Below are 26,468 nucleotides of genomic sequence, written 5' to 3' on the forward strand. Positions count from 1 at the left end.
GATACCAGATAACAGATTGTGAACTACAGCATCTATTGTGAATTGCATTGTTTGATTGTGAGCTAAGTTCCGGAACTAAAACACTTTAAGTTACAACTAAATCATTTTGTAATATACTAAACCACAAAGTTTTTACTAAACTACAAACAAAAACTAAGAAACAATATGAAAATAGTGACATGAACACAAACGCATAATTGTAAACCTTGTTTGTTCTCTTTGCTGTACAACTATATAAGTAGTTAAGTCCAATTAAGAATGGTGTGTAATTTACGCCCATAACTAGGCAATGGTTTTTGTCTTTCAACTTAACGAGTGAATGCATTGCGTACTTATTTATTTATGCAAATTTAGTTAAATGCAAATTAATTATATATAACTGCTAACTGCCATGAAATCGCTGAAACACACACAGAAAATCAGCAAATACCGCCGCAACATGAAACTGTTAACAAACAGCAGCAACAACAACAACAACAACAAGCACTTTTACAGTCACTTTCACAGGCGCAAAATGGCAAAGCCTCGAAGCAAAAATTATTTTTGCATCATTAATTTACATTTATATTCAATTAAAGTGCAAACACATCGCGCATTTAAAAAAGTGATAGGCGCGTGCCAAGTGGGCGTTACAGGGGATGGTTGGCAAACAATGCCAAAAGTTTTGAGCAAACAATATGAACAAAGTTCAGTGCCAACTAAGAGCGGCAAATGAGGGTGTGTGTAAAAATAAGAAGAAGCAGAAGTGCTCTATAGTATATAAGGCACACACAAGTCAAATGACCCATTTCCCTTATACCCTCGATAAAGCCATTTGATCGTAACTATATAAACAAATTTCTTCTTTAAATGCCAAGCTTCAAGTAGTTCGCAGACACTGTTAACAGCAGTCGCTTAGCAGAGTATAAGAGTTTTGTGTTTCTGTTAGCGCTGTGTTAAGCTACAGAATGTTATAATGTTATGAACATTAAAATTAATTACATTTTTCTTCTGCATTATTCAGCTTTGGAATTTTAGGTAATTCGGCAAATACTTCCGTTGCATTTCAACGCAAAATTGTGTGGTAATTGAAAACCAAAATTCTTTGCATGCCATTTGGCAAACGAAAACATTTCAAATAATTTATATTAATTAACCATTTTTAAATTCAATATCATATTTGGCCGCTCGGCCACTTAAACAAGGTCAACACGTTTAAACAAAATGCATAACTATGGCATGAACGAAAGAGCTTGTCAACTTTTCGGCCAGGCTATTTAAACAATTTCCGAGAGAGTGCATAAAATACACAACTCGATTGTGGACTTATTTGTTTGTTTGATTGTTTATCCATTTTAATGCTGCTCTCGTTGCGGTTGTTTTGCGCTGTTTAAAATCAGTTTAAGTTTTATGCAGTTGTCAGTTATGGTAAAATTACTTTACAAGTGATGCATTTATAATAATTTGCATAATAAATTATTTTCAATGATTTTTACGTTCGACATCAACAACAACACGCACACAACAACAACTATATACATAATATATAGTAGGCATACACACATACAATTACAAGAGCAAAAAGTCCCTCAAACAAAATGTGAACAACAACAAAGAATAAAACCCAGCAAAGATGAAAACAACAACAACAAAAACACAAATTTGCAAAAATAAAAAGCATGAGTAAAATAATAAAAAAAAATAAAAAAATTATAAAAAAAAATACATTAATATTAAAAAGCGTTTAATTTGCCAACATTTTAAGTACTGGAGGGCGGTGCTGCGGGGCGTAATGTGATAAATGTGCCTGGCTCTGCATACGTAGCAAATTTCGGTTTGCGTGCAACTGTGATCATTACGATTTTTTTAAATTGCATTCAATTGCAAATTTTGTAAATTAAATTATGTGAACAAAACGACAAATGTGAGAGATGGCTGCATGAGAAATCTCCATGGCAATTTGCCAACATTGCGTATGCTTAATGAGCTGAGCGTACAAAATGGCCACAAAGAATGGCAATTACTCTGCCAGCCACGATGTGATTTAAATAGAACCGGGCGATATGCAAACAACTCAATTGCTGCACATACAAAAATATGCCAATCAAGAAAATACCAAATAATATAACACAACAATAACTGGCATATGTCTGGGCAATGTTAATTGCAATTTCACATCTAAAATGCATCAATTTGAAATGGTTCTCTTGGCAAAGGCGATAGGAATGTGCCTGTAAGTAAAGCCCACCTCCTTTTGTATCACTTTCTGACGTATTCACTAGCTTACAAGAGTATATCGAAGCGCCACCTCGAAATCATGAGACTCGCATAGAAAGGTAATGTCAAGAAAGCGAGAGAGAGGGATAGAAAGTGCGCATAAGTAGATAGTAATACAATAATAATGCTTGAGATCTAATGAAGAATCCCTATCATATGTCTATAATTTCGAATGTACTTCAGGATTATCATAACTTCTGAGAACCGTTTTATGCTATTGACATTACGCTGTGAAACTTTGAAATGGCTGAATTACAATTTCACAATAGAAGATGCTACAGAAGCTGGAAGCCTTTTGTTAGCAAGAAAAAAAGAGCTGGTGCTTAGCACATTTCAATCCAAATCATATGCCTAAGTGTAATGGAGAACAACATCGCTAGCCTGAAAATTGATATGCGAATGTAATATCCAATTCAACTTCAACAATCGAAACTTAGTCAGCCACTTGGCATAATTTGAGCCAAAGAGCGTGATACGAATATTTTTTTTTAAACTACTAACCATAAAAGGGAAAAAGGACTAAAAGTCAATAGCATTTGGGGAAATTATACAATACAATAAAAAATAAATAAAATGCTGTCACATCAAATTCGAGTGGCAATTTCGTCAGACTGCGTCAGGCCTATTAATTTTCAAAACACACCCTAAAAAATGTGAAAAAGGAAAAGGTAAAGAAAAACTTTCACATTGGCAAACAACGCCCAAAAGTATTTCAATAATTTCGCCCCAAAATGAGAAGGGGGCGGAAGCGAAAAAAGAAAAAAATGTAATACCTGCTGACAAGTTTCGCATTTCTATGGCCATTAACCCTTTTACGGCCGATACCTGGCCCAGAAGATTTTAGCATATTTCAACAGTTTATAACGCAAATAATGCTGAATTGTGCATTTCTAATAGACGGCAAATGGCAACTGTCGAGCTGCAAAGCCAATTTCAGCACTTACTGCCACTGCCGACTACCAACTGCCAACTGCTATTTCAGTCATAAAAATCTAAATTTCAAAGCGGCAGCAAGCATCAAACCATGTGGGAGATGCTCACAAAACACTTTGAATGACAGAAATTTTCGACACAAGACATGTGCGGCATTTAAGTGCAGCGGCAGGAGCAAGAGCAGCAGCCGAAGCAGCCATAACAGGATAGGCAAGGATAGCCAGCAGGACGACATCCTTCGAGGACAGAATGTGTGGCAGTCAAGGCATGCAAAAATCTAAGCCTTCTTCTGATGAGCCACATATGTATGCATGTGCATGCATATGTACGTTGTCTGTATGTGTGTGTGTGTGTGTGTGTGTGCGTGTGTGAGCGTGTGTATTTGTGTGTGACTTGCAGCAATCACCTGAAACTTGCAACGAAGTCTTGCCCAGGAGGCAGGCACTTGGTTGCTGCTCGGGGGCAGCTGCTCGTCGTAAAGTGCAATAATGCTTGAATTTATGCAACTCGAGTGTAATAAAAATATGCATAATTCCGCAATAAATGATTTTAAGTAACAAACACACACACACACACACAGGCACATTCTGTTGATTTTCTCGAAGCTGAATGCCATAAGTGACAGGCGACAAGAATTTCAATTTCAAGCATCTTAACTGCTGCATTTGACAATCAATAAGCAATGGATGAACGCGCGATAATCTGTCGCTTTATGTTAGACTATATTTATTTTATTGATAATTATTCGATATTTCGTATATTTGAATGATGAGAGTTCTCATGTAGTTCATATTACAATTTTTACGAAAAGACAATAATTGAGCACGAACTCAAAAAAAGGTTTATGACTCGGTTAAACGCCCTGCCTTTGCGTTCGGTTCGTGATAATAGTTTTGATATGCTCGCATCCAGATTTTGTTTCTATTAAAAATACAAAAAGTCAATATCTTACGCAATATCCTTTCCTTATCATATAAGAGTATCGCAATTGTTATTTAGTTTGTCGGCTGTGCCCATCTGGCGCTTTTCAATGTTGCTTAAGTGTTATGCACTTACTGGATACACATGCACTCGCATAAAGGCGAAATCTTTTGGATTACATCGTCAGGGCAAATATGCTACCTAGCCAGCCAGGTGGGTGGTGGATTGGTTGGGGCTGGGGACGAGAGGGTTATGGCTATAGCACACGGCCATAACTGTTGTAGCTTGGCAAAACTTAAGCAGTTTGCAGGTGTTGCAGCGAAATTGCAGTTTATCTGGCCGGGCTGGCGATTCTTTTCTTTTTAGCTGGAAAACTTAATGATCTGTGGTATATGTTGCGGGTCATCAGCTTGGCAGTGGCCTTTTTTGGGGACCGGGATCGGGGCTGGGGCTGGAAAGCAGCAGGAAATTAAGTTTTGGCTTGTTGTATTGCGTAAATGGCTTTTTAGTTCATTTTGGCTTGCGCGGAAGTGAATTGCATAAATTGCAAAGCGCGTGTAAAAGCCATGAAATCGAATTCGAAACTAACTAGCTGCCCCCATTCCCCCCCCCCCCCCCCCCCCCCCCTCAAACGAAATGATTGACGAAAAAACCAAGCGGAAGCAACTGGCCCGAAAAAGCAAGAAACGCTACTGAAGCCGCCACATAAATCTTCATTGAAATTTTTGGGGCCACAAAGCCGTCGAGTCATGCCTCGGACAGGGTCCACATCGCAATAGCGTAAGGCAGGGGTGCAGGAGCTCAATTCGACCCTGGCTCAGTACCGCACGCGTCCCGCCCATTTGCCTCATTGTTTTTGCTGTGCAACGAAACGTAAGCGACTACGAGAACTCAGCAGCGTTGCCCGCCTCCGTTGAGGCGTAGAACAAAGGGCCATTATTTACAGGTGCTGCGCGCCAAAAGTGCCAAAACAAAACAGACGCTCTTGCTCACACTCCCCTTAGTCACACGCCACACACACCCACACACACACACACACACACGCACACGCATACGCAACCATGTCCATACCCGTACCCTTGCAGACCTCTTCTCATCTGACACACGCAGACACACGCACAGGCGCAGACACATTGATTAATGAATTAATGAGGTAAACTTTGCACCTCAATGACAGAAAAGGTATCACAGGTGGAGCTACTGCTGCGTGTTATTCCCTTCTATTGCGTTGCCTTTGCCGTTACGTCCAACCACCTACAGTGGATTCTCGTCTCTGATTTTGGTTTGCTAATGTATCGGTTCAAGAGGTCAGTCAGCAGCTGACAGCCAAAGAAAACTTCCAGCGCATAAAAGTAGGCAACGAAAAGCCTCGTCAAGCAGTGCAACCATACACACACACATACACAAGTGAAAATGAGAACGTGAGCTTCGGAGTTGTGACTTCTATATTCTTTGACAATAAACGATCCGCATAGAGAAGTTCTGAGAATTATCCTTAATAAATCAACAAATATATTTATAAAAATCATAAAACGACTAAATTAAAAATCAGTTTCCTACAGAATATTTATAATATATAATAATATATATATAAATTATATTTATCATCCACAAATTAAGTAGGTTTTATTTTACACACCAACACAAAAATGTCACTCGGTTTCGTTTTTAGAAAGTTCGGTAATTTCATAGAGCTTCTGAAATTAAAGCGTAAATGTGCTATTCACTTCAAATATTTATGATAAATAAACATATAAATGACAAATGGCTGTAGTGGCCTCACAAAAACGAACAAACAACAAAACACTTACAGCAAGTGAACAGGTTGCCGGCTATAACCTTCCGGTTCAATCAACACTCGCTAGTCGCTTAAATTTGGTGCGAATTATAACGCGAGCAATTCAAGGACTGAGTATTTTAATGGAATATGCCTTAAACATAAAAAGTATAAGGCACAGCTTTTATCTTAGTATTAAATATATATTTTAGCTAAATGGATGCTGCTTTAAAATATCATTGAACGCTGCGCAATCACGCACCCATATCTAGGACTCACTGCAAGGGAGGCGTGTCACAAGAACTCAACGCCCGATGCTGTTGCTGACACGTGATAAAACGCTGCCGACGAGGCCAGATGCTGTTCCTGTTGCTGCCCAACTGGCTGTGGCAGGCTGGGGCAGGCTTGGGGTTGCAGATAAACGTGAGGAGTGGCGCACGGGCACGCTGAAGGTGCATAGGGCACGGGCATTAACATTTACATGACACTCAGCCCACACACAAGTGGATAGTAAGAGAAACAACAACTTTGCCCGCACACACTCCACATATGCGCCGAAAAACTTGGACAATTCTTTTGTGATTGGCGCCCAGGTGCCCAGGTGCCCAGGCAGCCATGTTAGTCAGTTTCTCAACGCCTCAAGGCAAACGGAAACTGTGTAACTGACGCTCCGATCCATACACATACACAGCGGCACACCCACACATACACACATGTGCCGGGCTTGGCATTGCCATTAACGTTTCTATTGTGAGCTCTTGGCCTTAGCGAAATAAATAAAATTCGACAGCTGGGTCTGACCCAAGCAAGCTAGACAGCCCACCCACATGGCAGACAGTTTGTGGTTTTCAAATTTCACACAGACAAGGGCAGCAGCAACACCTAACTACGTTGCCTCTGGAGCCGAGCTGATGCTGTTGCTGCTGCTGGTGCTGGTGCTACTGCTCAGCGTATTTATCTATTCATGCTCACAAAAAGCAATTCGAGGCTAAGGGGGAGGTGTATGCGAGCAGGCGAGCGCAAACTTCAATGCAACTAACGATGTAGCGAGCAGCCGGAGCAGCAACAGCAACTGGAGCCGGAGCACCCGGAGCACCCAACGGTTGCCAATGGACTCTCGTGCCAGCCGCTCACTGCGCAGTTGATTCCGTGATTTTTCGGCAAAGTTTTCTGGCGCTGCTTCTGGGGGTCGTGCCAGGGGATTGTTACGGCTGCATTTTGAGCTTTTATTATGTTTTTATATCCTTGTAGAGGGTATTTTAAATTGGTCACGAAATGTGTAACACATTGAAACAGCGACAGCTCCGACCCCATAGAGCATATATATATTTCCGATTGTCCGTCTGTTTCTCGGTTTTATAAGAAGCTTTGAATAGGTCTGGTTTTCTGTATCGTCCGGATCGAACTATGTGTTGAAAAACATTTGTGTTGTTCGAAATAAGTATCTTAACTCCTATCAAAATGCATATCTAAGTCACATGTGTTAAGGGTATTCATTCTTCGGCGTTTTCAATTGTTGAAAATCATTTTTAGTGTTTTTTGGCTTGCCCCCGCTTTGTGTTGGTTCAAAATTGAAGTTGGACCAAAGTTGCAAATAAAAGCGAAAAAACAGCCGAGTTTTCAGTGTTTTACACAAAAGCGTCGACATAGACATGAATGTGCCCTGGACTCCGGGTTCGAGCTGCCGGCAACTGGACGAATGGTTAGACGCTTCGCTGGCTACAAACAAATAGACAGACAGTTTGAGAGAAGGAGCGTCCAAAGTTCGGGAGTGCAACATACATTAGATTGGCAGTTGGGGATTTACTTGTAAAATGCAAATGCAATGAATGTACAATTTAGAAATTTTTACACCAAAAATGCTCGACACGATAGACGGTTGAACCCCAAGCTAGGGGAACAACTGTTTTTGAAGCCATGTGCATTGAGCTGCACTTCAAATTGTTGGCAGGCACTTCGCTGGGGTTGGCCAGTCGGAAGCCCCCGCTTCGGGTTCATTTGAAATGCAAGTCCGTTGCTTTGTCCGAACGACTCGTAATCTATGCTAATGAAATTGTTGCTTTCTAAATCAAATTCTAGCAAACACCAACAACACCAGCGTCTTTTTAAACTTTTGGCAAAACAAAATATTCGACAAATAAAACAGACACCATTTATTTGAGCTCTAGACAAATTTTAGCTTAGAATCTTTTAAGTGAAAAGTTTTGATTAAGTGAAACTAAAAATAATTAACAGATCAACTTATATATACATTTCCATACAAAGAATATAAAACATTAAAATTAAAATTTAGCTTATGAACCTTTGTGTAAATCTCCACTTCCATTTAAAATTATGTTTTAAGTGCATCAAATTAACAACCAAGTGTTGGCATCAACGGCTTCTGTCCATCTTAGTCTTGCGGTGAGAATTTTAAAGCTGAAAAATGAACTTTCGTTTATTAAACCTTTGACATTTGCCACCCAGCAACGTTTTTCCCGATTTTCCACACACGCGGATGGAATTTCCCGAAACCCCGTCATCACATAAGATAACGTTTTCGGAAAATCTTAGCTCCTTAGCTCTCACAGTGGGGCTGTGCGTTGATCACCAATAAGTCAGTCAGGCTGTCAGTCATCCAGTCAGTCAGGACAAACCGTTTTATGTATAGAGACTAAGTTTTTTCTAATAAGGGATATAAATATTATATATATGTGTGTGGGTGGGTGTGTGAGTGAATGTATGTATGTATGTGTGTGCGTGTGTGTGTGTATGCGTGTGTGTGTGTATGCATGCATTGTTTGTTTTCTAACACCAAGCGCAGACCAAGCATAAGCTTTCTCGGTGTCCTGCAAATTTAAATAAAACGAATTTCTACCAAGTGCCTTTCTCCTCGATTCTCAAGAATTTAAATAGGCTCCGCAGTTTTTCATGCTTGGCTAGTAGTGAAGTGTTTTTTTTTTGTTTTTTTTTTTTTGTGTATGTATGTGTTTGAATGTATGTGTGTATGTGGTGTGTGTATGTATGTGGGTGTGTATGTATGTATGTATGTATGTGTGTATGTATGTGGGTGTGTATGTATGTATGTATGTATGTATGTATGTATGTATGTATGTATGTATGTATGTATGTATGTATGTACATATGTATGTATGTATGTATGTATGTATGTATGTACATATGTATGTATGTATGTATGTATGTATGTATGTATGTATGTATGTATGTATGTATGTACATATGTATGTATGTATGTATGTATGTACGTATGTATATATGTATATATGTATGTATGTATGTATGTATGTATGTATGTATGTATGTATGTATGTATGTATGTACATATGTATGTATGTATGTATGTATGTATGTATGTATGTATGTATGTACAAATGTATGTATGTATGTATGTATGTATGTATGTATGTATGTATGAATGTATGTATGTACATATGTATGTATGTATGTATGTATGTACGTATGTATATATGTATATAGGTATGTATGTATGTATGTACGTATGTATATATGTATATATGTATGTATGTATGTATGTATGTATGTATGTACGTATGTATGTATGTATGTATGTATGTATGTACATATGTATGTATGTATGTATGTATGTATGTATGTACGTATGTATGTATGTATGTATGTATGTATGTATGTATGTATGTATGTATGTACATATGTATGTATGTATGTATGTACGTATGTATGTATGTATGTACGTATGTATGTATGTATGTGTGCATGTACATACGTAGGAATCCGGACATGTATTAAAACATGCCGCATCCATGCATGTTTACATATGTACATATATACCACAAACAGGCATACTTAAATGTACTGATGGCATTCATATATATGCAAACTTAAAACCTCGCTCTACAAATGTTTGAATCGCATTTTTAACCGGGGAAGCTTGGATTCTGCGATAAGTGTGAAACCGATCTCAAATGATCTTTTTTATTAATCCTTAAAAATGAATTTGAGCGCAAAACAGCCCCCATCAAATCTTTGACACCCATTTCCATGAGGGAGGGATGGATTTACCAACTTCATAATTCTTATGAATTCAAGTAAGCCTAAAAGTTTTTATTTATTATAAGTATAAGCTTTATTATTGTTATTTGCAACCAATTTATGTTTATATTTTTGTACTTATGTATGCATAAGTATGTGTTTTAGTATATATATACATATAAATAAGTATGTAGGGTTTTTTATAGGTGCATTTACCTTTAAATGCATACATTCGTGTATGTATAAAAATAACTTAATTCAGACCTTGGCAAGATTTTCTCCATGTTTATATATATATATAAGTGGATCGTCAGAAAACTGACGGTCTGTGTAAGCCGGTTGAATACTTTGAGGTATCATCAAGTTACCGCAATTCCATTACATGCACAAACTGCTAGAACTTTATTACAGCCACAAGTTTACATGCCATTCATATGCGTCACACAAAACCCAGATAGCTATGGTCCCAGCTGCAATATTACTCAGGATCGGCTTTGTGTAAGATATACGCATACATGTCACACATACAGGCATGCATATGTGTGCATATTGAAGGCATTCATCAAAATCACCAGGGCAACTCGAAATTCATCAGGCACCGCAGCGCTCAAATATTTTGGGGAAACTCGTTACAACTACACCTACACATTGCAGTGGCCACCACCAACAACAACAACAACAACAACAACATGGCAAAGTCTGAGGATGCGGCATGCTGCTTAACCCTTGAGTGGTTTGCCAGGAACTTAGCTGCAGCCTTTCTGGGCGATGGCTGCCAACGGCCGTCGCATGCGGTGTTGTTGATTACACTCTAATGTTGTTGTTGCTGTTCTCGGTCGGTTTTTGTTGTTGTCTGCGGCATCCATACCCCAGCTTCCTGTTGTAGTTGCTATTATTGCAGTTGTTATTGTTGCTGCTCCTGTAGCCGGCAATATAAAGAATTTGTAAAAGTTTTTAACAATTTCTGCAGACCGCGCACTTGACGGCGACGACTTCCGCTGCAATGTGCCTGGTGTTGATGCTTAAATTTATGTACACAAACACATACATGTGTATGTGCATACTTATGTGCGTATGCATGTTGGCGTTGGCTTCTATAACTTTGGCTGCCTCCTCGCTGAAGCGTCAATAGTTATTTTTACAACAACAACAAAATAGAAGTCGGCTTGAGTCTGTTGTTGTCGGCGACAACGGATGCGAAATACACGAATTTCTCCGCGCAGTTGCCGCCAACGCTTACAACTTACACAGATTTATACACACAAATACATGCACATATATTGTATGCATGTATGCTGTGTATACGCCCCAGGGGCTTTGACGTTTGAGAGCAGCTGAAAAGTTCCATGACGTTCGCTGCCGCCTGCTCGTTACCGTTGCGCTGTCTCCTCGTAACATTACAGTGATTACGTTTTGTAAGCACTTACGTTTACGATTTTATTGTAAGCTGCCGCCGATGCTGCTGCTGCTGCTGCTGCTGTTGATGTCAGCAAACGGACAAACTCCGTCGCAGTCGAAGTTTGCAATTCTGCGAATTGCGCTGCACAAACTTGACGATTGAAGGACGAAGGACAACGCCAACTGAAACAAGCAAGACAGTTGCAGTCGGGTGCAAGCGACTGCGAAGTACTCGTTCATATTCCCAAAGCAACTTAAAACAGGCTATCCGTCAAATTTAGTAAGAAACATAGATAACATCGATTGCTGTTTCGAGAAGCTCATTCCAAATTTGTTCACCTCGTTAGAGAAGTTCATCGATAATCCAACTGCAATACTTAGCGACTCTAGCTTTAAAACTTTGGGAGATATATACTTTTATTTAATCATTACCAAAGCTCAAACAGTTTAAAACTTTGCCTGATGCGTGAATACACGAGTATATATTTAAAATTGCAACTCTAGCTTTAGCTTTAAAGCGCCGACAAATACCTACGGGCAGACCTTGCCCAAAACCAATATACTCGTTTCACTTTGTGAACGACTACAACTATCCACCTGCGCGAGTAAGTCACCGCCAAATCAAGCAGCTCACGTAATGAATCGCAGTCACAGTGATTAACTTTTACCACTGTTACGAATTACGGCCCAAACCAATGCCCAAAGTCACATGTGTCCGATTGGTTTATGTGCATATGTAGTGGTAGCTGTGTATATGTGGTGAGGACACAACTACACAACAGAAGTCGCTTGTGTAAATCGCTGTTTTTGGCGGCATTTTGGCCCTTCTAATGAAATATAATTTTAGCTATCAATATTATTAAAAAATATCTCTAAGTGTTTTTTCTGGTAAGATAGTTTTCGCCAAAAAAACATTTGACTAGCACAAACCCTTGAATTGTCCGCGTTTGTGTAGTGAACCACTTGGCAAGCAGTTCAAATTGATCTTCTCTGTTGGCAAAGCAGTGCATGTGATCCGATTGCATGACACCGATTTTTTAGTCGAAATTCATGTCTAAATCTTACCCCAAGATTCGTATATAGACATGGGTCAAAATTTACCAACCCCATAACTCGGCCAAATCTCATCCGATTTTTACAAGGTTGGGCTTTTTGTTCATGGTTTTCCCTCTAGAATAATCTGGCATTAAAATCTCAACACCGATTTTTTAGTCGAAATTCATGTCTAAATCTTACCCCAAGATTCGTATATAGACATGGGTCAAAATTTACCAACCCCATAACTCGGCCAAATCTCATCCGATTTTTACAAGGTTGGGCTTTTTGCTCATGGTTTTCCCTCTAGAATAATCTGGCATTAAAATCTCAACACCGATTTTTTAGTCGAAATTCATGTCTAAATCTTATCCCAAGATTCGTAAATAGACATGGGTCAAAATTTACCACCCCCATAACTCGGCCAAAACTCAACCGATTTTTACGAGGTTGGGCTTTTTGTTCATGGTTTTCCCTCTAGAATAATCTGGCATTAAAATCTCAACACCGATTTTTTAGTCGAAATTCATGTCTAAATCTTACCCCAAGATTCGTATATAGACATGGGTCAAAATTTACCAACCCCATAACTCGGCCAAATCTCATCCGATTTTTACAAGGTTGGGCTTTTTGTTCATGGTTTTCCCTCTAGAATAATCTGGCATTAAAATCTCAACACCGATTTTTTAGTCGAAATTCATGTCTAAATCTTACCCCAAGATTCGTATATAGACATGGGTCAAAATTTACCAACCCCATAACTCGGCCAAATCTCATCCGATTTTTACAAGGTTGGGCTTTTTGTTCATGGTTTTCCCTCTAGAATAATCTGGCATTAAAATCTCAACACCGATTTTTTAGTCGAAATTCATGTCTAAATCTTATCCCAAGATTCGTAAATAGACATGGGTCAAAATTTACCACCCCCATAACTCGGCCAAAACTCAACCGATTTTTACAAGGTTGGGCTTTTTGTTCATGGTTTTCCCTCTAGAATAATCTGGCATTAAAATCTCAACACCGATTTTTTAGTCGAAATTCATGTCTAAATCTTACCCCAAGATTCGTATATAGACATGGGTCAAAATTTACCAACCCCATAACTCGGCCAAATCTCATCCGATTTTTACAAGGTTGGGCTTTTTGTTCATGGTTTTCCCTCTAGAATAATCTGGCATTAAAATCTCAACACCGATTTTTTAGTCGAAATTCATGTCTAAATCTTACCCCAAGATTCGTATATAGACATGGGTCAAAATTTACCAACCCCATAACTCGGCCAAATCTCATCCGATTTTTACAAGGTTGGGCTTTTTGTTCATGGTTTTCCCTCTAGAATAATCTGGCATTAAAATCTCAACACCGATTTTTTAGTCGAAATTCATGTCTAAATCTTATCCCAAGATTCGTAAATAGACATGGGTCAAAATTTACCACCCCCATAACTCGGCCAAAACTCAACCGATTTTTACAAGGTTGGGCTTTTTGTTCATGGTTTTCCCTCTAGAATAATCTGGCATTAAAATCTCAACACCGATTTTTTAGTCGAAATTCATGTCTAAATCTTACCCCAAGATTCGTATATAGACATGGGTCAAAATTTACCAACCCCATAACTCGGCCAAAACTCATCCGATTTTTACGAGGTTGGGCTTTTTGTTCATGGTTTTCCCTCTAGAATAATCTGGCATTAAAATCTCAACACCGATTTTTTAGTCGAAATTCATGTCTAAATCTTACCCCAAGATTCGTATATAGACATGGGTCAAAATTTACCAACCCCATAACTCGGCCAAATCTCATCCGATTTTTACAAGGTTGGGCTTTTTGTTCATGGTTTTCCCTCTAGAATAATCTGGCATTAAAATCTCAACACCGATTTTTTAGTCGAAATTCATGTCTAAATCTTATCCCAAGATTCGTAAATAGACATGGGTCAAAATTTACCACCCCCATAACTCGGCCAAAACTCAACCGATTTTTACAAGGTTGGGCTTTTTGTTCATGGTTTTCCCTCTAGAATAATCTGGCATTAAAATCTCAACACCGATTTTTTAGTCGAAATTCATGTCTAAATCTTATCCCAAGATTCGTAAATAGACATGGGTCAAAATTTACCACCCCCATAACTCGGCCAAAACTCAACCGATTTTTACAAGGTTGGGCTTTTTGTTCATGGTTTTCCCTCTAGAATAATCTGGCATTAAAATCTCAACACCGATTTTTTAGTCGAAATTCATGTCTAAATCTTACCCCAAGATTCGTATATAGACATGGGTCAAAATTTACCAACCCCATAACTCGGCCAAATCTCATCCGATTTTTACAAGGTTGGGCTTTTTGTTCATGGTTTTCCCTCTAGAATAATCTGGCATTAAAATCTCAACACCGATTTTTTAGTCGAAATTCATGTCTAAATCTTACCCCAAGATTCGTATATAGACATGGGTCAAAATTTACCAACCCCATAACTCGGCCAAATCTCATCCGATTTTTACAAGGTTGGGCTTTTTGTTCATGGTTTTCCCTCTAGAATAATCTGGCATTAAAATCTCAACACCGATTTTTTAGTCGAAATTCATGTCTAAATCTTATCCCAAGATTCGTAAATAGACATGGGTCAAAATTTACCACCCCCATAACTCGGCCAAAACTCAACCGATTTTTACAAGGTTGGGCTTTTTGTTCATGGTTTTCCCTCTAGAATAATCTGGCATTAAAATCTCAACACCGATTTTTTAGTCGAAATTCATGTCTAAATCTTACCCCAAGATTCGTATATAGACATGGGTCAAAATGTACCAACCCCATAACTCGGCCAAATCTCATCCGATTTTTACAAGGTTGGGCTTTTTGTTCATGGTTTTCCCTCTAGAATAATCTGGCATTAAAATCTCAACACCGATTTTTTAGTCGAAATTCATGTCTAAATCTTACCCCAAGATTCGTATATAGACATGGGTCAAAATTTACCAACCCCATAACTCGGCCAAAACTCATCCGATTTTTACGAGGTTGGGCTTTTTGTTCATGGTTTTCCCTCTAGAATAATCTGGCATTAAAATCTCAACACCGATTTTTTAGTCGAAATTCATGTCTAAATATTATCCCAAGATTCGTAAATAGACATGGGTCAAAATTTACCACCCCCATAACTCGGCCAAAACTCAACCGATTTTTACAAGGTTGGGCTTTTTGTTCATGGTTTTCCCTCTAGAATAATCTGGCATTAAAATCTCAACACCGATTTTTTAGTCGAAATTCATGTCTAAATCTTACCCCAAGATTCGTATATAGACATGGGTCAAAATTTACCAACCCCATAACTCGGCCAAATCTCATCCGATTTTTACGAGGCTGGGCTTTTTGTCCATGGTTTTCCCGCTAGAATAATCTGGCATTAAAATCTCAACACCGATTTTTTAGTCGAAATTCATGTCTAAATCTTACCCCAAGATTCGTATATAGACATGGGTCAAAATTTACCAACCCCATAACTCGGCCAAATCTCATCCGATTTTTACAAGGTTGGGCTTTTTGTTCATGGTTTTCCCTCTAGAATAATCTGGCATTAAAATCTCAACACCGATTTTTTAGTCGAAATTCATGTCTAAATCTTACCCCAAGATTCGTATATAGACATGGGTCAAAATTTACCAACCCCATAACTCGGCCAAATCTCATCCGATTTTTACAAGGTTGGGCTTTTTGTTCATGGTTTTCCCTCTAGAATAATCTGGCATTAAAATCTCAACACCGATTTTTTAGTCGAAATTCATGTCTAAATCTTATCCCAAGATTCGTAAATAGACATGGGTCAAAATTTACCACCCCCATAACTCGGCCAAAACTCAACCGATTTTTACAAGGTTGGGCTTTTTGTTCATGGTTTTCCCTCTAGAATAATCTGGCATTAAAATCTCAACACCGATTTTTTAGTCGAAATTCATGTCTAAATCTTACCCCAAGATTCGTATATAGACATGGGTCAAAATTTACCAACCCCATAACTCGGCCAAAACTCATCCGATTTTTACGAGGTTGGGCTTTTTGTTCATGGTTTTCCCTCTAGAATAATCTGGCATTAAAATCTCAACACCGATTTTTTAGTCGAAATTCATGTCTAAATCTTATCCCAAGATTCGTAAATAGACATGGGTCAAAATTTACCACCCCCATAACTCGGCCAAAACTCAACCGATTTTTACAAGGTTGGGCTTTTTGTTCATGGTTTTCCCTCTAGAATAATCTGGCATTAAAATCTCAACACCGATTTTTTAGTCGAAATTCATGTCTAAATCTTACCCCAAGATTCGTATATAGACATGGGTCAAAATTTACCAACCCCATAACTCGGCCAAATCTCATCCGATTTTTACGAGGCTGGGCTTTTTGTCCATGGTTTTCCCGCTAGAATAATCTGGCATTAAAATCTCAACACCGATTTTTTAGTCGAAATTCATGTCTAAATCTTACCCCAAGATTCGTATATAGACATGGGTCAAAATTTACCAACCCCATAACTCGGCCAAATCTCATCCGATTTTTACAAGGTTGGGCTTTTTGTTCATGGTTTTCCCTCTAGAATAATCTGGCATTAAAATCTCAACACCGATTTTTTAGTCGAAATTCATGTCTAAATCTTACCCCAAGATTCGTATATAGACATGGGTCAAAATTTACCAACCCCATAACTCGGCCAAATCTCATCCGATTTTTACAAGGTTGGGCTTTTTGTTCATGGTTTTCCCTCTAGAATAATCTGGCATTAAAATCTCAACACCGATTTTTTAGTCGAAATTCATGTCTAAATCTTATCCCAAGATTCGTAAATAGACATGGGTCAAAATTTACCACCCCCATAACTCGGCCAATACTCAACCGATTTTTACAAGGTTGGGCTTTTTGTTCATGGTTTTCCCTCTAGAATAATCTGGCATTAAAATCTCAACACCGATTTTTTAGTCGAAATTCATGTCTAAATCTTATCCCCAGATTCGTAAATAGACATGGGTCAAAATTTACCACCCCCATAACTTGGCCAAAACTCATCCGATTTTTACGAGGTTGGGCTTTTTGTTCATGGTTTTCCCTCTAGAATAATCTGGCATTAAAATCTCAACACCGATTTTTTAGTCGAAATTCATGTCTAAATCTTATCCCAAGATTCGTAAATAGACATGGGTCAAAATTTACCACCCCCATAACTCGGCCAAAACTCAACCGATTTTTACAAGGTTGGGCTTTTTGTTCATGGTTTTCCCTCTAGAATAATCTGGCATTAAAATCTCAACACCGATTTTTTAGTCGAAATTCATGTCTAAATCTTACCCCAAGATTCGTATATAGACATGGGTCAAAATTTACCAACCCCATAACTCGGCCAAATCTCATCCGATTTTTACGAGGCTGGGCTTTTTGTCCATGGTTTTCCCGCTAGAATAATCTGGCATTAAAATCTCAACACCGATTTTTTAGTCGAAATTCATGTCTAAATCTTACCCCAAGATTCGTATATAGACATGGGTCAAAATTTACCAACCCCATAACTCGGCCAAATCTCATCCGATTTTTACAAGGTTGGGCTTTTTGTTCATGGTTTTCCCTCTAGAATAATCTGGCATTAAAATCTCAACACCGATTTTTTAGTCGAAATTCATGTCTAAATCTTATCCCAAGATTCGTAAATAGACATGGGTCAAAATTTACCACCCCCATAACTCGGCCAAAACTCAACCGATTTTTACGAGGTTGGGCTTTTTGTTCATGGTTTTCCCTCTAGAATAATCTGGCATTAAAATCTCAACACCGATTTTTTAGTCGAAATTCATGTCTAAATCTTACCCCAAGATTCGTATATAGACATGGGTCAAAATTTACCAACCCCATAACTCGGCCAAAACTCATCCGATTTTTACGAGGTTGGGCTTTTTGTCCATGGTTTTCCCTCTAGAATAATCTGGCATTAAAATCTCAACACCGATTTTTTAGTCGAAATTCATGTCTAAATCTTATCCCAAGATTCGTAAATAGACATGGGTCAAAATTTACCACCCCCATAACTCGGCCAAAACTCAACCGATTTTTACAAGGTTGGGCTTTTTGTTCATGGTTTTCCCTCTAGAATAATCTGGCATTAAAATCTCAACACCGATTTTTTAGTCGAAATTCATGTCTAAATCTTACCCCAAGATTCGTATATAGACATGGGTCAAAATTTACCAACCCCATAACTCGGCCAAAACTCATCCGATTTTTACGAGGTTGGGCTTTTTGTCCATGGTTTTCCCTCTAGAATAATCTGGCATTAAAATCTCAACACCGATTTTTTAGTCGAAATTCATGTCTAAATCTTATCCCAAGATTCGTAAATAGACATGGGTCAAAATTTACCACCCCCATAACTCGGCCAAAACTCAACCGATTTTTACAAGGTTGGGCTTTTTGTTCATGGTTTTCCCTCTAGAATAATCTGGCATTAAAATCTCAACACCGATTTTTTAGTCGAAATTCATGTCTAAATCTTACCCCAAGATTCGTATATAGACATGGGTCAAAATGTACCAACCCCATAACTCGGCCAAATCTCATCCGATTTTTACAAGGTTGGGCTTTTTGTTCATGGTTTTACCTCTAGAATAATCTGGCATTAAAATCTCAACACCGATTTTTTAGTCGAAATTCATGTCTAAATCTTACCCCAAGATTCGTATATAGACATGGGTCAAAATTTACCAACCCCATAACTCGGCCAAAACTCATCCGATTTTTACGAGGTTGGGCTTTTTGTTCATGGTTTTCCCTCTAGAATAATCTGGCATTAAAATCTCAACACCGATTTTTTAGTCGAAATTCATGTCTAAATCTTATCCCAAGATTCGTATATAGACATGGGTCAAAATTTACCACCCCCATAACTCGGCCAAAACTCAACCGATTTTTACAAGGTTGGGCTTTTTGTTCATGGTTTTCCCTCTAGAATAATCTGGCATTAAAATCTCAACACCGATTTTTTAGTCGAAATTCATGTCTAAATCTTACCCCAAGATTCGTATATAGACATGGGTCAAAATTTACCAACCTCATAACTCGGCCAAATCTCATCCGATTTTTACGAAGTTGGGCTTTTTGTTCATGGTTTTCCCTCTAGAATAATCTGGCATTAAAATCTCAACACCGATTTTTTATTCGAAATTCATGTCTAAATCTTACCCCAAGATTCGTATATAGACATGGGTCAAAATTTACCAACCTCATAACTCGGCCAAATCTCATCCGATTTTTACGAAGTTGGGCTTTTTGTTCATGGTTTTCCCTCTAGAATAATCTGGCATTAAAATCTCAACACCGATTTTTTAGTCGAAATTCATGTCTAAATCTTACCCCAAGATTCGTATATAGACATGGGTCAAAATTTACCAACCCCATAACTCGGCCAAATCTCATCCGATTTTTACGAGGCTGGGCTTTTTGTCCATGGTTTTCCCGCTAGCATAATCTGGCATTAAAATCTCAACACCGATTTTTTAGTCGAAATTCATGTCTAAATCTTACCCCAAGATTCGTATATAGACATGGGTCAAAATTTACCACCCCCATAACTCGGCCAAAACTCAACCGATTTTTACGAGGTTGGGCTTTTTGTCCATGGTTTTCCCTCTAGAATAATCTGGCATTAAAATCTCAACACCTATTTTTTAGTCGAAATTCATGTCTAAATCTTATCCCAAGATTCGTAAATAGACATGGGTCAAAATTTACCACCCCCATAACTCGGCCAAAACTCAACCGATTTTTACAAGGTTGGGCTTTTTGTTCATGGTTTTCCCTCTAGAATAATCTGGCATTAAAATCTCAACACCGATTTTTTAGTCGAAATTCATGTCTAAATCTTACCCCAAGATTCGTATATAGACATGGGTCAAAATGTACCAACCCCATAACTCGGCCAAATCTCATCCGATTTTTACAAGGTTGGGCTTTTTGTTCATGGTTTTCCCTCTAGAATAATCTGGCATTAAAATCTCAACACCGATTTTTTAGTCGAAATTCATGTCTAAATCTTACCCCAAGATTCGTATATAGACATGGGTCAAAATTTACCAACCCCATAACTCGGCCAAAACTCATCCGATTTTTACGAGGTTGGGCTTTTTGTTCATGGTTTTCCCTCTAGAATAATCTGGCATTAAAATCTCAACACCGATTTTTTAGTCGAAATTCATGTCTAAATCTTACCCCAAGATTCGTATATAGACATGGGTCAAAATTTACCAACCTCATAACTCGGCCAAATCTCATCCGATTTTTACGAAGTTGGTCTTTTTGTTCATGGTTTTCCCTCTAGAATAATCTGGCATTAAAATCTCAACACCGATTTTTTAGTCGAAATTCATGTCTAAATCTTACCCCAAGATTCGTATATAGACATGGGTCAAAATTTACCAACCTCATAACTCGGCCAAATCTCATCCGATTTTTACGAAGTTGGGCTTTTTGTTCATGGTTTTCCCTCTAGAATAATCTGGCATTAAAATCTCAACACCGATTTTTTAGTCGAAATTCATGTCTAAATCTTACCCCAAGATTCGTATATAGACATGGGTCAAAATTTACCAACCTCATAACTCGGCCAAATCTCATCCGATTTTTACGAAGTTGGGCTTTTTGTTCATGGTTTTCCCTCTAGAATAATCTGGCATTAAAATCCCAACACCGATTTTTTAGTCGAAATTCATGTCTAAATCTTACCCCAAGATTCGTATATAGACATGGGTCAAAATTTACCAACCTCATAACTCGGCCAAATCTCATCCGATTTTTACGAAGTTGGGCTTTTTGTTCATGGTTTTCCCTCTAGAATAATCTGGCATTAAAATCCCAACACCGATTTTTTAGTCGAAATTCATGTCTAAATCTTACCCCAAGATTCGTATATAGACATGGGTCAAAATTTACCAACCTCATAACTCGGCCAAATCTCATCCGATTTTTACGAAGTTGGGCTTTTTGTTCATGGTTTTCCCTCTAGAATAATCTGGCATTAAAATCACCGATTTTTTAGTCGAAATTCATGTCTAAATCTTACCCCAAGATCGATAGAAACAGTTGCCTAGCATGAAAAATAATGCATGGCCAGAGTTATTAATAAAAATATATTTATTTTTGTATAATTATGTATAGATTTTTGTAAATTTTTAATTAACAAATATTGCAGCAAATTTCATCTATTAATTTATGAATAATTACATTTACGTATCTTAATACAAGTATTTGCCTTCAACGATGCTCGTTTCGTTGTGTGTGTTCCTGTAAGAGTTCGGCTAACAATTAACAAATCTTTTAACGACAACTACATATGCAATGTACAGCAACATGCAACAAACACATATCGTCCCTCACCTAACACACCAATTACGTACACTCACTGAGTATGTTAATTCTATATCCGTATGCGTACTGCGTCTGTGTTTACATGATCCCACAGCCATCCCGCGGACCCTCTCGACTGGCACGCCGCTGCGCGTGCTGTGTGGGCGTGGACTGCGTTGAGGAAGTATTCGTCGGATTGCCATTGGATTTTGATTTGGATTCGAGGCTGGCATGCCGCGTCAGACGCTGCTCTGACGACCGCTGATTGCCATTTGGCATTTGCTGGCATTTTGGCACAAAGTTATTGTTCGATCCATCCAAAGCATCGCTCTCCAGGCCAGACGACGAATCGCCGCCCAATTCATTACCATCGTCAATGCTATCGTGCACCGGCGTCTCACCCAGCGATTGGATGTACTGTTCCAGCAGGTAAATGTGCGGCTGCAGGGTCATCACAAAGCCCCGATACATGGAGCCGCCGTTGTCGAATGTGCACTGGCTGAGTTGCTTGAGGGCGGCCTCAATGCGTCTGCAAGCGCCCACGGACTCGCTGCGTATGACAACATTGACAATGCGCGATATGGAGGCCGCATCCTGCAGCAATATAGACAGCATGAGCGCATAGTCCGTGCAATTGGCCTCGATGAATAGCTGCAGCAAATAGCGCATCTTAATGGCCAACTTGTCGTTTAGATAGCTGGCCACCACATCGCTGTTGTCATCCTCCGAGGCGGGTAGCGAGTAGAGGCGTCGATAGCGAAAGTTATCAAACGATAGCTGTGAATTGGAACGATTCTTCATAACGGGCAGAGAACTGTGCTGCAGCTCCTCCTGCTCCTTGATGCAGGGCTGCAACTGCGGCGACTCCAGCTGCGCGGCCAGACTAAAGTAGCCCGACTCTGAAGTTTGCGATGATGAGCCACCAGCTCCGCCGGCCCCCTGCCGATTCGTGCTGCGGAGCTGCGCAAAATCATCACGCCCCGCAGCCGGAAACGGACTGGGCAACTGCAGCTCGGAGTGTAACGCTTGCAGTGCCGCTGCAAAATTATCCAGCCTGGCGGCACCTGTGGACTCCTGCGTAAGCCAGCTGACCAGATGGAAGTCCAGATAGGCGCCCATATAGCCCAGGTCCAGCAGCTTATGCTGCTGCAGCAGCTGCCGCGCATGCCGCTGCAGTATAAGATCGATGCAAAAGATTTCACGCTGTTGCCGCTCCTTGGTGGATCTTCGACGGATAACAGTCGCTGCGCCGGTGTTGCTGCCAGCGCCGCCGCCGCTGGCCGCCTCGCTACGCTCCACAGATGCGGCCATGCTCTGCTGTTTGTTGTCCTTGGGCAAGTTGCTGGTGACTGTGGTGGAATAGCTGCGCTCCCGCGTCGCAATGGGTCCAAGCACCAAGTTGAAGGCATCCGCATTTGGATTGACCTGCGCTTGGGTCTGTGGCTGAGGTGGCGCGATTTTCACATTCAATACCATGGAGCAACGCGGCGAATCAATCTCATTCGGATCAATGGCTTTAAGGAAGCGTATAAGATCCTTGGCAAGCTCCCATTTTCGTTGATTCAATGCGATATCCAGCAGCATATTTGCATGCTGTTTGCTCACTGAGGAGGGCTCAAGATTCTGTATAATGATTAAATAACTGGCCGCCGTTTCCAGCTGCTCCGCCTGCAGGCACAAATGGAACAACTCCTTGGGCTTGCCCGCCATGCTGAACAGATAGGGCCAGAGTGCAATTTCTGTTTTACGCGCACATTGCACAATTGTCTGTAGATAGACAGGAAATTCGCGTATAAAATCCAAGATGCTGGGCAACTGTGCATCAGGTATGGGTAGTTTGCTGCTAGCCTCCTCCTCCAGCACTTCATGGAGCAGCAGTTCCAGGGCATGCGGAAAGTAGGGCAGACTACGGCAAGACTGCGCAATCTCCCAGGCCGAATAGCCCAGGTTGCGTTTGATTAACTGCCTGAGCACCTTGTGCAGATACACCTGCGATTTGCGTTCCATTATAGCAAAAGGTAAGGCAAAATGCGAGTTCGCCTCATTCGTGTACAAAGCGCTCTCGTTCTCCACGCCCAAAACAATCACATTGTCGAAGAGTATGACCAGCGGGTAGAGCTTTAGCGGAAAGCTAAGCATTATGCGTTTGGACATGAAACTGTGCAGACGCTGTGGGCCGCTCTGCTCCGAGCGCTGCTGCAAAATGGGCAGCCAGACGCGCATGCCGTGCGCACCAGAGTACAGCCAGAGGCAATCGCGCATCGCACAGTGCTCCAGATTGTGGGAGAGCCAGAAGCATTCCACACAGCTGGCCAAACAGGTGGCAAGCAGCGTATTGGGCACCTGTTGTGCCGCCTCATCCCTTTGGATCATCAGAACGCGTCCACAAACATTGACCACAATCGTCTCTGCCTCAGCCTGCTGCTGCTGTGGCTTCAGCTCGTTCCTGAGATTGGTAACTGTGAGGCTTACAATGCAAGCAGGATGTATGCAAATGCTCTTTACGTCTAGCTCATAGGCGCAATCGATGTTTATGATATACGCCGACTGTCTGTACATATGGAAGAGGCTGACTATGCCGTCAGCCGTGAGCACAATCAATTGATCCCTGAACACATTCAGGCTGATGACAGGGGCGCGCACCTGTAACTTGTGTCCGTACTGATTATCCAGCTTGCATTCGGCGGGATAGCAGCGCAACTCATCCGTGCGATCCAGCAGAGAATAGCAGCCCATGACAATGAAGCCCTGCCACCAGAGAAGGCCACCGGATACCACAAAGTCCTTCTCCTGCGACTCGTTGCCAAACAGCTTCCACTTCTTGCTGAGCATCGAATAGTGTGCCAATCCGGTGCGTCCCGCTACGGCGACATGTAAGCCAGCTGCGTCTATGGCTGCATAGCGTATTGGCCAATTGGTTGCTGCGTAATTGAGAGGCAGCTGCAGCAGCGTCCAGTATTTACTTTCCGTTAAAATGCTGCCCATATTCGGGCTCTGCTTGAGTTCCAGACAGTCGTCGTTCTGGCCAGCTGAGCTGCTGGGAAATGTGCACTTGGCATTGCCATAGGTCTGCTCCAAATTATCTCCCTGATTGATGTACAAGCAATCGTCGCCTTGAAGCAGAATATGCGAATGTGCGCTCATGCAGGGATTCATGCTCAAGGCGCTCTTCACGAACTGCAACTGGAGAACATTGTCCTCGCCCTCGCGACAGGTCATAAACAGGTGATAGCCCTCGGTGGACCATTCCAAGCGACGCAGCTGCAACGGATTATGCTTAACCAAGTCCACATGTAGTCCAAAGTCCCAGCTCAAGGTAGACATCAGAAGTGAGCCAAAGGTGCTCCACAGTGACAAGCCGCCATTCGCCCAGCTCACAGCAAGCACACAACCATCAGGACTCCACTTGAGCTCGTTAACAGCGCCCAAACTGCCAGGCGGCACATTCTCCGTCAACACGAGTCTGTGTGAGTACTCCAAGCCGGCCGTAGCATCGTCTATTGCGTACACAGCCACCGCTGAGCTCTGCTGTCCGTAGGCCAACAGTCGAAACTTATGGTTCACGCTGCAGACACTAGCATCCGCAACATCTGGCACCCAGCAGCCGTGCATGTGTGCCGTCTCGAAACGCAGATGATCCGCTACCAGAAACGCCGCACGCTGGTCACTGAATACGGCCGCACAGCCGCCAATAAAGGGTGAATACTCCAGACAAGCCACAAAGGCCGAGTTACCCATGGTCGGTAAATATTTAGCAGGTTGCTGCTGCTGTTGCTGCACATAGAACGGAATGTCGCGGAGTTTAATGACAGCCAACGGTTTTAGCTCCTCTGTTACTGTTTCCAGCTGTGACCACTGCAGACGCAGTAGCTCACATGTTTCCGTAGCCAAAAGCAGCTCACTCAGACTGATGCAGCACACGGTGGAGATGACAGCGTCTAGCTTTAAGCAACGCACCTCGCGCAGACTCAGGCGGGGAATGTTTTCCTTGATGAACAGCTCAGCTGAATCTCTTTTCAGACTCAATGCAGGCGGATCTACCTGCATTAGTATCCCACTACCATTGGCATCAAAGTCCAATTGATACAACAGCAATGCGCCGGCGTCAGTTAACACGGCCAGTTGTCTGGAGTCAGGCTTCCATATGATCAATTGATTGCTGCCAAACTCCTGCAGAGATTCGGCGCTGCGCCGATAGTAAGCAATGGGCAGCAGAGGGTTCGCATACCAAATCCCCAGAATATCCGAGTCAACGGCGGCGACGAGTATTTTGACAGCATCACAGCTTATGTGACGTATGTGAGTCGCTTCGCCAGGCAGCGCCAAGCTGACGCGCTTGGGCCAGCCCAAAGGAAAGTACATCCTCTCTCCAGCGAGCAAATTGCTGTTTTTTTTCAGAAAAAAAGGCAATCTTGTTATAATTTGCCAGCAAATTAACAATCTTAAGTACTCACACTTTAGTTACTATAAATTACACGACAAAATTTACATGTCTATTGACTAATTAGCACTTTAACAAAACAGTTGCCATAATTTAATCAAAAAAATCACTACGATTTACGCGTATACAAATATAAGTGTTGCATAACGACTTAAAATCACAGCTGTTAAGCTGTCGTTCTGCAACACATCAAATACGTCTCCCTGGAAAGGTTGGCAACTCTTTTAGGATAGTATGCTAATCGCACATATAAGCAATGATATATTTATTGTTTCATATAAGGCAAATATTACGTATTTGATGCTATGAATAACGAATAATTAT

At 40.6% G+C, this 26,468-nt stretch overlaps 1 protein-coding gene across 1 annotated transcript; it reads right to left on the bottom strand.

Annotated features, from left to right (window-relative positions):
* Positions 1–21,472: 21,472 nt before the first annotated feature.
* Positions 21,473–26,309, bottom strand: Rich (Guanine nucleotide exchange factor subunit Rich). Its single transcript, XM_002047675.4, has 2 exons — positions 26,158–26,309; positions 21,473–26,087 (listed from the first exon to the last, which is right to left on the bottom strand). Exon 2 carries the CDS (start codon positions 26,063–26,065, stop codon positions 21,803–21,805), a length of 4,263 nt encoding a protein of 1,420 aa, XP_002047711.1. The 5' UTR covers positions 26,066–26,087; positions 26,158–26,309; the 3' UTR covers positions 21,473–21,802.
* Between the last annotated feature and the right edge of the window lie 159 nt (positions 26,310–26,468).

Source organism: Drosophila virilis, chromosome 3, assembly GCF_030788295.1.
Source record: "Drosophila virilis strain 15010-1051.87 chromosome 3, Dvir_AGI_RSII-ME, whole genome shotgun sequence".
NCBI classification, from domain to species: domain Eukaryota; kingdom Metazoa; phylum Arthropoda; class Insecta; order Diptera; family Drosophilidae; genus Drosophila; species Drosophila virilis.